The sequence below is a fragment of the Carlito syrichta genome, unplaced genomic scaffold, assembly GCF_000164805.1.
Source record: "Carlito syrichta isolate Samal-C Ts95f unplaced genomic scaffold, Tarsius_syrichta-2.0.1 Scaffold312595, whole genome shotgun sequence".
In the NCBI taxonomy this organism is placed as follows: Eukaryota; Metazoa; Chordata; class Mammalia; order Primates; family Tarsiidae; genus Carlito; species Carlito syrichta.
This window is the reverse complement of record NW_007256691.1, coordinates 293,889-308,591: the sequence shown is the minus strand read 5'-3', so window position 1 is coordinate 308,591 and position 14,703 is coordinate 293,889. Positions and strand designations below refer to the sequence as shown.

Genomic DNA, 14,703 nt, shown 5'->3' with positions numbered 1-14,703 from the left:
GCTTTGAAGGTAAGAAGTTAATGCAGCAAAACCCTCAACCTAATGATGCAAAAAACAAAGATATTTAAAATCCTCTTCCTGAAAGTAGTAACTAAATTCTATGAATTGTTTTTAAACCAGTGTAAATACAGAGACACTATCTTGGCTGGATTTTTTTTTTTCAGCAGCTGTTTGAGTTTTTTATATACCTATCAGTCACAGCTGGGTCTGTTTGCTATTTGCTATTTAATTAATGATTCACATAAAATTTCAAAAACTCCCAAATTATTACATAAGCTGTTTCATAATACAGATTGATACAGAAGCAAGTGATACATACTTTGAATTTGTTTTCTTACAGTAGCATTTCTTTGGATATTTTCCCTGCTAAATTATACTGTATAATCACAGCACACAAAATGTGAATTCACACAGTCCAATTGAAATTAACAACATCTTCTGGCTGTGTCTGGATTTATATATATATTTGAAATATATATGTTTACATATATGTTTGAAATACCCCAAATCAGCAGGTCTCAATTCTGTTCTCTCCTCTGCCATCTCCGTGGCTATGTGGTCTTGAATTTCCTTCTCGCCACTCCAATACCTATATCGTGAGCTTGAAATAAGATAAAGCAGAGGAATGTAGGAAAGCTCCCAAGCTCACAACAAATACAGTGGAATTTTATTATTATTAACATGTTCTATCAATTTTAACTGTTAACTCAAGTACAATGCTGACAAACCAGGATCTCGGTATTCAGTCTCATTTTTTTACTTTATCCCAGAGAAGTTAATTCTTTCTTTCTGTTTGCCACCTTTCTGACAAGAGACATCAGCACTCTCATCTGGGAATTATTGCCTTTTTATTTTCTCCTCCTGATGCCACAGTTGCTGTTGACAGTATGTATTCAGGCAAGGCAGAGACACAGCGTTTCACAATCAGATGCCATGCACACTACTTCCGTCAAAACAATTAGTGTTCATTTCGGCTTTACGCGGCGAGACCTGCGGTGACTGATCAGTATAAATTATAGATGCATCTGTCCAGATGCACTTGTTCATTCATGCATAGATTTGAGGAAATTTTATTCTTCTCAGTTCAAAAACAGTCACTCAAAAAATTCCATACTTAAAAAATACAATTTAGCACATTTTCAACCCTGTTATTATACCCATGTACTCACTCATTCCATCTGTGATTTGAGGCATTTGAAGTTGAAGTTGATTTGGGGGCATTTCTAGGTTGTTCGTTTTCTCCCTGTAAAATCTGATGCCTTTATAAACCATTAGGAAATCATAGACTTTTTTTAACCCAAAATAATGAAATATGGTTTGTTTTCAATCTTTGCTTGTTTGTTTGTTTGTTTTTTGTGGTACTTGCATTCACATGTATTGTCCAAAAAATGCAGGCTTTACTCTGCCTGCTCAAGAACCGCAGTACATTTAAAGCAAAGTAATAAGCGCTTCAAATAAACATTGTGGATTAGCACTTCCTCTGATCCACATAGGCCTTTGACGGTTTACTTTGTTTCATATTTGTTTTAATGAGCAGCTAGAGGAACTATAAGGCATGTTGCACAATACAACAAAAGAATCTATATCATTGTTTAAAATACTTTAGGTTGGAATGACTCCCCTAAATATCACAGGGAAGGTCCGTATTTGATGAATTTATTTACTTGCTTCAATAAAATTCTATGTGTACACATACAATTGGGGATTTTTCTCTGAAACAAAATTAATCAGTGCTGAACAAAGCAATGAAAAGCTGTGGTGGAGAAGCCCAGGGCTGCCGAAGTGGGAGCCTGGGAACCATCAGGAGGACGAAAGAAAATTCCACTACAGATTTCCTGAATCAGACTTTCCAAGAAACAGACATCTTCTCACCTGAGGTTTCCACCAGACAGAGGATGATATTGGCTTAACCTACTGCCTTTGCTTTGTTATGAGAGACCCAAAATAACAAGAAGAGTGGGTGCATTTCATTAAAAAAACCATTTTCAGGGAACCCCACTCAATGCTCGAGGTGGTAACAATTAAATGTCAGCAACACAAGGGAGATTTGCTGTGGGTGCAGCCTCTTCCTGAGAAGGAAATACTAATCGAGCTCCCCCAAGGCTGGAAAACCAGGGAGCCCGGGCAGGCCTTCCTTCCTGGGAAACATTCTGATTGAAGCCACAAAAATCACAAAGCAACTTTGAAGACAATAGAAAAGGTGCTTTAACACAAAATCCACTTTTTTTGTTTGTTTTCCTTTTCCACTGAAGAAGAAAAATGCCGAGGTATCTTCATAATCCTCCCCATTTCCTTCACCACTGCCCCTTATCCTTTTCTTTTTCTTTTTCAAAATTGTGTTGCTTTTCTCTAATCCTGGAGAGAACAGACAAGAAGTAGGCCTGGAGGCCCTGCACACAGCATTGATACCACAGAGGTCTTATAAATCAGCTGAAAATCAATAATTCCTATATGGTAGTTTCTCCTTTGCAACAATATCGCCAGGGGACAGGGCTAATGCTTTTTCTCCACCACCAGCCCCATTTTTCTGTCATAAAAAAAAAATCTGCTTAGGAACAAATGGGCAATCAAAGTTGCTGAGTAAGTATTTCGACTATCTAATTTTATTACTTTACAATTGACATACCTTCCCTCTGGAAATGTTTGCAATTAATTAATTAGCAGTAATCTTCCCCAAGGGATGAATTTAATGAATACTCTCCAATTCTTACTTTTAAAAAAATAGCCTAGATGTATCCAAGCTGCAAATGTGGATGACTCCGAAGTGCATTTTGAAAAATCAAGGGATCTATCTATTACGATGAATTTTTATCACTAAGTCAATTTGGCAATGACTATCATTCTTTTTCTAACTAGGATTTTCCCGGGTTGAACGCAAGGTTTCTCCAAGGTAACAGCACTCGTCAGTAGCAGCTGTGTTTGTTAGTATTTAGAATGGAGCTTGTCCTCGTGTTAATAATCTCTTAGGCAGAGGAGTCTGTGGTTTGTGGCTTCTTTAAACTCATTGCGCGGTCTGCAGAAAGTGTAAAGAAAAAAAGGGAGGGTCAGGGAGCCAGAGATGCCATTCTAAAAAGGTCACTGGCTACTGGGCCTACCAGTCTCCCGTGCAAGGTGCCAGAGGAGAACTCGGGGGGTGAAGGAGTCCTTAGCCAGGACCCCAGACCTTGCCCTTGTCGCAAGAACCCAGAACTGTTTCTATGCTCTGGGCCACACATGCTTGCGTTTCAACTAGACAATAAAACAGGACCCTTGAACCAACCCCCCAAGGATCCTGGGGGAGTAGCAGCAAGAGCCTGGGAGAGCGTTTTATAAAGTGTAAAGCGCGGTGACCTCATGAGAGGCAAGGCTTTCTGAGGTTTCTGGCCTGCAAACCCCGCCGGATCCCGGCAGCGATCTCCGAAGACCCTTCCCCCACCAGACGGACAGTCCCATTTCGCCCCTAGACATCGTGGTTGGCGGCCCTAAGAAGGGCGGCAGAGGCCCGGGGATTAAGCCTGCAGACGTGCAGTCTACATTGCTCACAGACTGGTGGTCCTCTGTCCCAGGGCCAGGCCTAGAGGACGCAGCCCCCTCCTGGGCACCAATGCGCCTCCTCGCCCATCAGGGCTCCTTTGAAGAGCCCTGGGATGGGGTGAGGGGTGGTCAGACCGCTGGGCCCAGCCGGGCGTCCGGGCGGAGCGCCGGGAATGGGCCGCCCACCGGAGCGCTCCACTGCGGCTCTCCAGCGCCACCCCCAGCAGAGCGCACCGGTTGCAGCCCGGCCCGGACGCCTTCCTCGGGCTCCCTGGCTCCCCCGCGAACGCAGCGGGCAGCGCACACGAGGCAGCCAAGCCTCGCCTTCCGAGGAGATGCCCAGGGATCTCAGCACTCAGTCGGTGGATGCCAGGGGTCAGACTTGGCGCGTTTCCAGACCGCATCTGAGACATCCTGAGCCTCGGCCTCGAGGGGGCGCTATTCGGCCTAGTCGAGGATCAAGCGGCTGCCAACAAGCCCCGAGGTCAAGGCCCGGGCCACCACCAGGACTTGGAAGGCCGGGATCCAGACAGAGTCCTGGGGAGACTGAGGCGGGGAGCCAGATCCCCGAGGACAAAGATGGGCGGGCCAGTGGAATCCGCCGAAGCTGCCCAGAGCTGCTCCGAGGAGCGCAGGGCCTGTGGCTCGAACAAACTTTCCGGCGGCGGAGGGGCGGAGGAGCCGGGCTGGAGGCTTCTCCCCCGAGCCCCTGCTCTCCTCCACCTGCCAGCGCTCAGCCTCCGCCCAGCCTTCGCCCACCCCCGTTTCCTCCCCCTCCCCGCGCGCCTCTGTTCACTCAGACTCCTCATCTCTCTCCTCTCCCCTCCTCCTTCTCCCTCTTGCCTTTCTCCCTCACTTTTCTCCTGTCTCTTCTTTTGTATTCTCTCCTCCCTCGCCGCCCCGGTTGCCTCTCGCCTCCTCGGGGCCGCAGAAGAGGAGGTGAGCGCGCTGCGCCCGGGGCCTGCGCGGCGCAGAGGGAGGCGTTTCTCCTACTTCTCCCGGGTAATTTGGAGATTGTATGTGTGCGCGCGCGCGTGAGGTCGAGGCGAAAAGGGGTAGGATCCAGCGCCAAGCAGAGAGGGTCAGGGTCTTGACGTTCCTCGCCAGCTGCACAAACCTCCCGGAGCAAGTGTGAGTGTGGGTGAGAGTGCGCGCGCGCGCGCACGGGCTGGCTGCGCTTGGCACGCTTGGTGGCCCGGGGCCCCGGGGCCCGGGGTCCCGTCTGGCGGCCCGGGATTATCGTGACGTCAGATTGAGCCTCTGGCCACCTTGGACTGGGACACCTCGGGAGCATCACAGCCCCGCGCCGCGCCTCTCCTCGCCACCGCGCGCCTTTGGGAACCGGCACCTTCTTCCTTCTCCTGCCCATCCATGGGCCCTTCTGTCTTCCGGACCCCACGGGCCAGAGGGGCGCCTTCCGGAACGCACGGCTTGGCAGCCCGGCTGCCCTCGGCTCTGCCTCCACTCGGGCCAAGCAGGCAGACCAACTGGCGCTGGGTACCCGAGGCCGTGTAAGGAACCGAGGCGCCGCACAGCTGGGGGCGCCGAGTCGCGGGGCTGAGACGGGAACTCGCAAGGGAAGAGGAAGGCTGGCCGGGGACCGCCACCATGTCCTTCCCGCACTTCGGACACCCATACGGCGGTGCTTCCCAGGTAAGAGGCGCCTCTACGGAGATAAGGGACAGACCGGGCGGAGAGGGTGCCCAGTGCACACGCCTACCCCTGAGCCTCCTCGTCTCGTGTCCCGGGGGGAAGCCAGAAAGAGCAAGGACCAGGTCATGTCACAGCCTCCTCTGACATCCCCAACCCCAAAATACGAACGTCTTACTCCGGAGTGCATGCGGAATATCGTGTGACCCGAAACGTGGGTGCTCTGACCACGCGCTCAGCGAGGTGGGTGGGATCTCAGCGATCTTTCAACCAGGCCTCCTCCTATCCCGATGTCTGAGGTGGCCAGAAGAGGCTTAGAGGGGGGAAAAATGATTCCCAGGTTCGCAGGCTAGAGCAGCGGTCCATCTCACCGTATTGTTGGTTTGTCGACCTGCGTGTGTCCTTAGCTTAACCCCTCCTCGGGCGGGTCCAAGCTCTCTGGTTCCCTCAGTTTCCCTAACCAAAGTGGGTGTTGTGCAAAGACAAGGGTTTCCCAGAAGAGTTCTGCGGACACCCACCACTGTTCTCCAGTTTCCTGAGCTCCGGGTGTCTTTTCCCAGGATCTAGTACTAGTTCAACCTCTGACCTGCTGTGTGACCTTGGACAAGTTGCAGGCTCCCTCTGGCCCTCGATTCTCTATCCATAAGATGGGAGTAGGAGTGAGGCGATGGTGGGTCTCTAAGGCTAACTTCTAGCTCCGCCTTTGAGGGATCCTGTGAGAAGTGTAGGGAAGGGGGCGGGGGAGTCGGCGTCTTTAATTCGGGTTTCAGAACGTTCACATTTCCCTGCCCCCTGGGACTCTCAGGCGGTAGCAATAGCGCAGGCGCATCTATAAGGACAGTTCGGAGAAACCCGTCCCAGAACCTAACAGAACGCTCAGCCAATGGTGGCATTTATTAAGGTAGAATTAAGGAATGAATGAAGGAGCGATCTGGGTTTGCCCTCCTTGTGCCTAGGCCCCGCCTGCCGGAGGCGCGGGCCTCTGACCTCCCGTGCCCCCTCTCTCGCCCCTGTAGTTTCTGGTGTCTGCAAGTTCTAGCGCCACTTGCTGCGAATCCAGCCCGCGCTCGGTCTCAGACGTGGCCTCCAGCTCCGCCCCGGCGCCCGCTCTCTGCTGCGCACCCTACGACAGTCGGCTGCTGGGCAGCGCGCGGCCGGAGCTGGGCGCCGCCTTGGGCATCTACGGAGCCCCATACGCAGCCGCTGCGGCTGCCCAGAGCTACCCCGGCTACCTGCCCTACGGCCCGGAGCCGCCCGCGCTGTATGCGGCGCTGGTGAGTCCGTGGGGTGGGGCCTGGGGTTGTGCGCCGCCGGGTCACGCGGGACCCTGGGGGCAGGAGCTACAGCAGCGGGTGAAACCCTGTGGAAACCCAAGAGGCACGCACGACTCCGAGGAAGCAAAATGGTTAGGGCTGTGCATAAGGAAAAAAATGTAGCCTACAGTACTTTACAGTTTGCAGAACTCCACACTTTAGAAAACATTAGCACTTCTGATGATTTGCCTGCCTCACTGGTGAATTCTGTGAGGCAGGCAAATCATCACTAATTCCAATTTACAGACACAGAATTTGAAGTGCAAAAGGGTTCAAATACTTTACCCAACGTCACAAAGATACAGAGTCAGAGAGAGGTCTGGAGGAGAGTGGGCAGAAGAGCCCCAGCTGGTGTATGCGATGGGGGTGGGGGCACACGCCTAGAACAGTCATAAATAGCAGCGAATATTGCTAATTCTGCACCAGGGATTCTGCCAAGTGTTCTCTGTCTGAGTAGTCTTCTTCAATAACTCTAAGTACTACTGTTATCCTCACTTTACCACGGGAGAAACTGAGACACAGAGAGGCTAAACAACTGTGCCAAGGTCACACAGCGGGCTTGAGTAGTGGTACCAGGATCTGAGCCAGACTTGACCCCAGAGTCCAAGCCCTGAGCCACCACCCATCTGCCTTTTCCCCACAGGTAACCCCCAGCTCTCTGTTCCTCTCCCACCAGAATCCACAGTATGAATTTAAGGAGACTGCAGGGAGTTTTACACCTGGCCTGGCACAACCAGGAGCCTATTATCCCTATGAGCCGACTCTGGGGCAGTACCAGTATGACCGGTAAGAAGTGGGGCACCAGGGTGGCTGGCACAGCACATCCTTCCTCCTTACCTGCCAAGGTGGGATGGATGGGGGAAAGAGGAAACGAGGAGGGGAGCAGAGCCATACTTGCAGGCCGCAGGCTGTCCTCCACCCGCAGCCCCTTGTTCCCAGCCCAGAGCTTGAGCCCAGCTCTCCTAACAGGTATGGTGGGGTGGAGCTGAGTGGCGCTGGGCGCCGGAAGAACGCCACCCGGGAGACCACCAGCACACTGAAGGCCTGGCTGAACGAGCACCGCAAGAACCCCTACCCCACCAAGGGCGAGAAGATCATGCTGGCCATCATCACCAAGATGACCCTCACCCAGGTGTCCACTTGGTTTGCCAACGCGCGGCGGCGCCTCAAGAAGGAGAACAAGATGACGTGGGCGCCCAAGAACAAAGGCGGTGACGAGAGGAAGGCAGAGAGTGGCGCTGAGGAGCCGCTAGGCTGCCTAAACGGTGATACCAAAGGTACTGAGCATGTTCACCGTCCCACCCTGTGGGTTTTACAAGCCATCAGGCAGCTTGGTCTTTCCAGGCCACCTTGTGGGGTGGATTTTCTGGATGGTGCTGGCGCCAACTTTTGCAGTCGCAATCTCCCGCTTGCCCCAGGGCCTTTGCCTGTGCACCTTCTCAACTTCAGTGGGCCACCTCCCAGAGGTCTACCCTCCTCACCCAAGCCAAAGCAGCATCTCAGTCATTCTCTATCACTCCAGCCTGTCTTATTTCCTTGACCATTTTTACTACCTTGGGAACGTTCACATACCCAATGTCTGTCTCCCCTTTCTAGAATGCCATCACCACTGGAAATCTTGCTGCGGTAGGCTCTACATATACCTAAGATCTCAATAATGTCAAGCACATAGTAGGGCTCAGTAAATAGTTGCTGCATTAAATGCTATAAAAGTAGATGCCTGTAGATGTTGAGGTTGGGTAAAAACTGAGCTCCGGGTTTTCATATTTGAGAATCTGAGATCCAGGACTCAGCGCCCAGGGGTGTTTCCGTGGCTTGTAGTTGCAGGGAAGAAGGGGTCACAAAGATGTAGGAACAGGGCTGGGGCAGAAACCCCTTCCCAGGGGCAGGCTTCCAACCCCGGGGACAAGTGTAAGGGACGGCATGGCAGGCCTGGTGAGTTACACTGCAGATGCCCGGAGGGCAGGGCGCGCCTTGCTAAAAGCTTCTCCGGGATGGGCACTCCTGCGGATTTCCCTTGGGCCCTAGGGCTTTTCTCACTCGCTCTTGGTTTCCTGCAGACGTTACTGCTAGCCAGGAGCGCCGGGGGCTCCAGCTGAGTGACCTGGAAGACCTAGAGGAAGAGGAGGAGGAGGAGGAAGCTGAAGAAGAGGAGGCGGCAGCCACGGCGGATAGGCTGGCAGAGTTCCATAAGGGCGCGCGGTCGCTGCCTGGGCCGTGCACCGCAGCTCGAGAGGGCCGGCTGGAGCGCAGGGAGTGCGACCTGGCCGCGCCCCGCTTCTCCTTCCACGAGCCCTCGGAGTCGGGAGAAGCTGACTTTCTCGCGGCCGAGCAGGGCGGCCCCAGGTTGACCATGCACTATCAGTGCGGCGAGAAACCGCGCATCTGGTCTCTGGCGCACACTGCGGCAGCCAGTGCTGTGGAAGGCGCACCCCCAGCCCGGCCCGGGCCACGAAGCCCTGAGTGCCACATGGGTCCCGAACAGCCCCTATCCTCCAACGGACGACCTGCGGTCCTCAGAGACTCCGCGCGCGACGAGTCTTCCCGCATAGCCAAAGCCTTTGGAAGCTCCAGGTTTGCCCTGCAGGGGCTGCCGCTGAACTGTGCGCCGTGCCCGCGGAGGAGGGAGCCTGCCGTGCAGTGCCAGTACCCGTCTGGAGCAGAAGGTAGTGAGCCCCCGACAGCACTGGGAGCGTCTGTCCACAAGACACCCACCCTCCGCCTAGCCAGCCATGGCATGCCCTCTCTACCTCTCCTTCATGCCCAGGCGCAGGCCTGGCAGAGGAGACCCTGCCACAGCACTCCTCCAAATGAGGCTTAGAGACAGAAGTTCTAGTGTTCTCTCATTTTAATGATAAACTCAGGGAGACAGTAATTTTCCCAGAATCACTTAGAAAGTCATTGACGAGATGGACAACCCAGGTATCTGCCTTAGGGTCCAGTGTGCTGCCTAACTGACCCAGTGTGCATTGCCACGCCCCTCGAACACAAGCACCCTTGCTCTCCTTCCCACCACCACATCCCTTCTGAGGAGGCCAGCTGGTCCTCTGCGGTGCTGATTCCAGCGTTTTCTAGGGCTGGAATGGCACCAGGACTGTTACAGAAGTCCAAGGAAGTGGCCAGATGCACACCATGGGTTTAAGGGCAGTGCTTAAGCAGTGCTTGTAGCCGACTCTGTGGCCCGCTCAAATCCTGGAGCTGAAGACATGCCCCTGCATTTGGCAGCTTCAGGCCCAAGATCGGTGCAGTCCCCAGAGAGAGAGCACTCATCTGCAAGGGCTCATCCCCAAGCAGGCCATGACTTCCAGTCAGTGTTCCCCGGCTCCGGCTGTGTTAAGGATCTGGTGGAGGGGAATTTTGCCCAACAAAGGGACATTCCCCAAACATTAGGCAGCCTGCAGCAATTACTGTCAGATTCTGCTCTTTGTAGTAATTTCTCTCCGGATTAGCTGCTGGCTTAGAAAAGTGGGTTGCAGTGTTGTTTGAATTTTACACGTAATGGGCCCAAGCGTTGCCTCTGGCAGACAAAATGCCTCTAGACCTTTGCCTTCAGATGAGATATGGCTGACCTCCGGTTTCCTAAGAATTGCCACCAGGCGGCCTTCGGGTTTTAATCAACCTTTCCTCTCTCAGCAGGTTAGCGCAATGGCTGCGATTTGCTGAAGGATCTTGGAAATGAGCCCCACTTTTGCAACTCACCTCCACGTTAAGAAGCTGCGAGACCTCGCCAGGGACCAGGAGCTCTCACCTCACCTAAGAGACAGACACAGAAACCCCCTTAGCTGCTGTCCTTGCACGCCGAGCTGGAGGTGGTGGACAGACTTGAATCTTGTCAGATCCCCCCGGGGAGGTGGAAGGGCACCTGGGGTTAGGCTGAGTGGGAGACCGGGCGAATCTGCTCAGAGCACCGACCCCACCAAGTCTCCCTGTCTCCTCTGGATTCAGGGCCCGATGCCGCTTCCTCTCCTGCTCTCACCCCTGCCCCTCACTCCCCCCCCCACACACACTTTATAACCTCATCGCTGATCTGACCCCCAAGGACCACATGCGTCTCTTCCCCCTCCCCACCCCTTGTGTCCTTAAAAAGAACCAGTCGGAACCCATGCTGTGTGGCCTATCTGTGCCAGGAGGGCTGGAGCGGTCGGGGTGGAGGCAAGGATGGAATGTGGCCCGGGGCTCTGGGGGGAGCGCGGCATGCGCCGCAGACCTCAGCCCCTTCCACGGCGCGGAGGGAAACTGACGAGGTAACTGAGGAGGCCGTGACGCCAGTCGCGTAGCCCACCAGACGCGGCGCTACCGACCCCGCGGAGCCGGGCTGGCCACACCGCTGGTTCGTGTGCGTGGAGGTGGTGGGACACGTCAGGTTGTTTAGAAGCTGCATTTGTTTCCGGGTTCCTACTTGGGTTTTCATTGTACTGGGGGGAGGGGTGACGGGGACCGCGCTCCTCCCGGGGAACCGAACCCAGTGGCGAAGTCGGGAAGTGTGCGGGGTGGGCCCGAGGCGAGAGGGAGCATTCTTTCCGTTTGATCAAAAGTGTCAGCAAACACTTCCGGTACAGGCCAACCAATGGGAGCTGACGGGCAGGGAAGGGGGCCTAGTGCCCCTAGCGAGCGGGGTCGGGGATGAGAGCTTTAAAGAGGCCGGCGTGATACCGGCGGGTGGAGGCTGCGTGAGTGCGCACCCCGGGTCTAGCGGCTTCGGTTTTAGCCAGAGATTGATGTTCGCAGGGAAAAAAGGACTCGGGGCAGGGCCCTAGGCGGGAGCTCCCGGAGCAGATGGGGCGGGAAGGCGACTTGGGTGCGCGCCGAAGGGCTGGGTCTCCGATGTTGGGCCCCTGGCCGGCTGCCCGGGCCTTCGCACCAGCGCGGATGCCAGACCATCGGTCACTGGAGTCTGGGGTGAGAAGGGTCCTCCTCCTCCGCTGGAAAACTGAAAGGCCCCTGGAGGCTGAGAAGGGGAGAGGCAGGGCTTAGGAACACGGAGGGGAACGGAAGCAGGGCGCCACCTCCAAGCTCCCCACCTCTTCTTTTCCACTGCAAAGACCCCTTTGGAATCGGAAGGGACTTTAGTGATCAGAATGACAAAAACACAAACCTCCTCTTCAGATGAAGAAGCTGTGGCCAAAGGAGAGGGCTGGGACTGACTCAGGGTCACACAGGTCCGTGGTGGAGACCGGCCCTAGCTTTCCTTTCAGGGTCCCAAGTCCTCCTTGGACTCCAGCTAGCCCACCTTCCCTCTCCTCTCTGGCTTTCCCTGGGAGACCTCCTACACCTGACCCCCCCCCACCCCACCCCCGCTTTCGTTTTGTTCCTGGACAACAGCTGCTCCCACCCCCAACCTCCCCAGGGACACTCCAGTCGCCCTCGATGACCCGCGGCTTAGGATCCGGAAAATTAAACTGCGAAAAGATAAACATTATTTCCAGTCGGCTTTTCGGGATTAACGCTTGTAATAAAGAGCATTAGCTGGAGGTTTCTTTCAAGGCGCTCTCGACCCCACCCCCTCCAGGGGGACCAGGTGGACCCCTCCGGACTCAGCAGAGGCTTCATTTCTAGGGCCCCCAGTTGAGAGTGGGGACCCAGCTAGCCCTTGTGTGGAGGGAAGAGGGGTCCTTAGAATTCCACTGAGTCAACACTTGGAGATGAGAAACTTGAAGCCAGATTGAAGAAGGGACCTTACCTAGACCCAGGTCATATGGCTGAGCAGAGTCTAGGAAACAGAGAGTAGGGGGCGGGGAGAATGTCATCTGCACACAGCCACAGCCTTATGCGGGAACAGGTAACCTGGGAGAGGAGGCCTCCTGGGTTACCCTACCACACCACTCAGGATCCTAGGTTTTCTCTCCAGCTGCAAGAAACATCTCCTGCCTGGGTGGCTTAGCCCCTCTTCACCTCTCCCAGCCCAGAGCATGAGCCTGCAGACTCAGGTGGTCTCAGATCTAAGCCTAGTTGGCTGCAGACAGTGGGTGCTAAGAAGGGACTGGAACCCCAGAAGCTTGCTCTATCTTTTCAGTTGCCTAGTTAAGTGGCAAGCCCCTTCCCTCTCAGTTCCCCAGCTGTAAAATACAGGGGTGAATAGTTCCCCATCCGGGCGCTCAGTGTCTCCTCCAAAGCTGATGGTGAGCTCCAGGGGTACAGGGAAAGGGCCTGAGAATGGCACGTCTGAGCCTGTGATTATCCCAGCCCCAGTGACAATCTGTTCCCGCCATCTCTGCCCCCACTGAGAGCCTCCTGCAAATCTCCCAATATAATCTCCCAGAATCATATTTTGAATACAGTTTTGATTAAACACCAGAGCAAGGGGAGGGAGGACACAGCCCTATTCTCCTCAGCTGAGCCTGCTGGTGCCCACAGACAGCTGGACCATGAACACCGCGAGTGTTCGTAACAGCAGGAAGGTGAGGTTCTCAGTATGGAGAATTTCCAACTCCCTCCATGGCTAACATGCCCCTTCCCTCAGCTGGGCAGCCAGCAGGGGCTAGGTCTCACAGAGGGGAGGGGAAGCTATGCAGGGGAGCCCCACCCTACCCGATGTCTTCTTTCCTTCATTTATTCCTCTCCTGCCAGGTGTCACTAAATGGGCATTGGGCTCACTAGAGGATCCATCCCTATGCCTGCTTATAGCTCTAAGAGCCTCTGACCCTATTAATGGTAGCAACTTCTGATGTCCTTACCATGTGCCAGACACATGAATGCCACATGTTTTCATCTGTTTGGACTGCTATATTACAGAAGACCCAAAACTGTGAGAGTTATTAACAATGGAAAAGTATTGCTCAGATTTCTGGAAACTGGAAAGTTCAAGATCAAGTTGCCAACAGGTCCAACGTCTGGTGAGGGTCTGCTTCCTGGTTCATAGACAGCACCTCTGCATCCTCATGGGGTAAAAGGGGAGAGGGAACTCTTGGAGGTCTCTTTTTGCAGTTGCTAATCTCATTCCCAAGAGCTTCATACTCATGACCTAACCTTCTCCCAAAGGCTTCACCTCCAGATACCATTACATTGGAGATTTGATTTCAAAATATTCATGTTGAGGGGACACACAGAATTTGTCTGTTATACCAAGTCTTTTAAATGCTGACTCACGTATATCACAACAGTCTAAGGAAGCATTACATTAGACCTGCCAGTATGCCCAGCTAATGAATGAAGAAACAGTTCAGAGGGGTATGTAACTCGATGCCAGTTATCCAACTACCAAGTAAAGAAGGCAGTCTCTGTAAGACTGATTCTCTAACCACTAAGCTCTACTACTAATGCATTCTATTATTTTAAGATTATTTTATTCAATTATTAATAAGAGCACATGTTTCCAAGACTCTAAATGTCTAGAGTCTGTGATTTCATGCTCTGAACTCCTTGGTTGCCCTCTTTTCCTCTCCAGGACTTCTGGTGCCCCCTGGGAACACCTCTACATTCTAACCAGGTGCATCCTCTACCTATTCTATTGCCCACATTTCCCTGGGACATGCTGTCTGGGACACTTGTGGTCAGCAATTGGCAAAACATAGCCAATCCTACCATCAAAATCAGCCCACGACTCAAGAATCACACTAGGAGGTGGAGGTGGACTGGGAGGCCTGCTTTTTTGATGAGCACTCCAGGTGGACTGATGGGCCCCCTGACCCACGTAGTGGTGGCTGAACTCCAAGCAGCCAGCCTCTAAGCTCAGCAGGAGGCTGAGGGCTTAAGACACCTGCTGTGGGCCAGGAGTAAATCACATCCCAGGAACAGGTGCAAACGTGTCCTCCAGGATTTAATCGAGATCCACATTCAATCTCTTCATCTGGTTCAGCTCTTTTTGTTTTTTCCATCCAAAAGCTCAAAAGTTTGTTGTTATTGGAGGGGGAAGAGACCTAGGAAGTTAACTCACCTCTCCGCACTGCCTGAAGACCTTTTAGGATTCCAGGGTTAGAAGTCCCTGAGCACCCTCCCACCCCATACCTTTGTGTGCAAGAGAGCTCTGTCCCCAAACATGAACATGCAGTCAAGAATCTGTACACATCCAGGGAAAGCCACTAGGAAGGAAAAGCAATATCTTAAACAAATAAAAAACTAATGAGACTCTCCACCTGGCTATCTCTGTCACAGCCAGTGGCAGAAAGTTCTTTATGTTCTGAATTAAGTTTTTTCTCCATGTAACTTTTGAAAGTTGTCTCCTGCACCAAGTCTTAGACTTCCCCATGACTCATTATTTTTCTTATCTTCTCTGTCCCTTCCTTCCACC

General features: G+C 53.3%; 1 protein-coding gene across 2 annotated transcripts; it reads left to right on the top strand.

The window, feature by feature from the left end:
* The first annotated feature begins 3,812 nt into the window (after positions 1-3,812).
* Positions 3,813-10,581, top strand: IRX6 (iroquois homeobox 6). Of its 2 annotated transcripts, none has more exons than XM_008069958.1 (6): positions 3,813-5,166; positions 6,180-6,437; positions 7,153-7,262; positions 7,446-7,753; positions 8,537-9,142; positions 10,110-10,581. In XM_008069958.1, the coding sequence occupies exons 1-6, from the start codon at positions 5,122-5,124 to the stop codon at positions 10,115-10,117; spliced, it is 1,335 nt and encodes a 444-aa protein (XP_008068149.1). In that variant the 5' UTR covers positions 3,813-5,121; the 3' UTR covers positions 10,118-10,581. The 2 variants fall into 2 exon arrangements, with proteins under 2 accessions (XP_008068149.1, XP_008068150.1); XM_008069959.2 differs by having other exon boundaries at positions 4,593-5,166; positions 10,113-10,571.
* Positions 10,582-14,703: the final 4,122 nt, after the last annotated feature.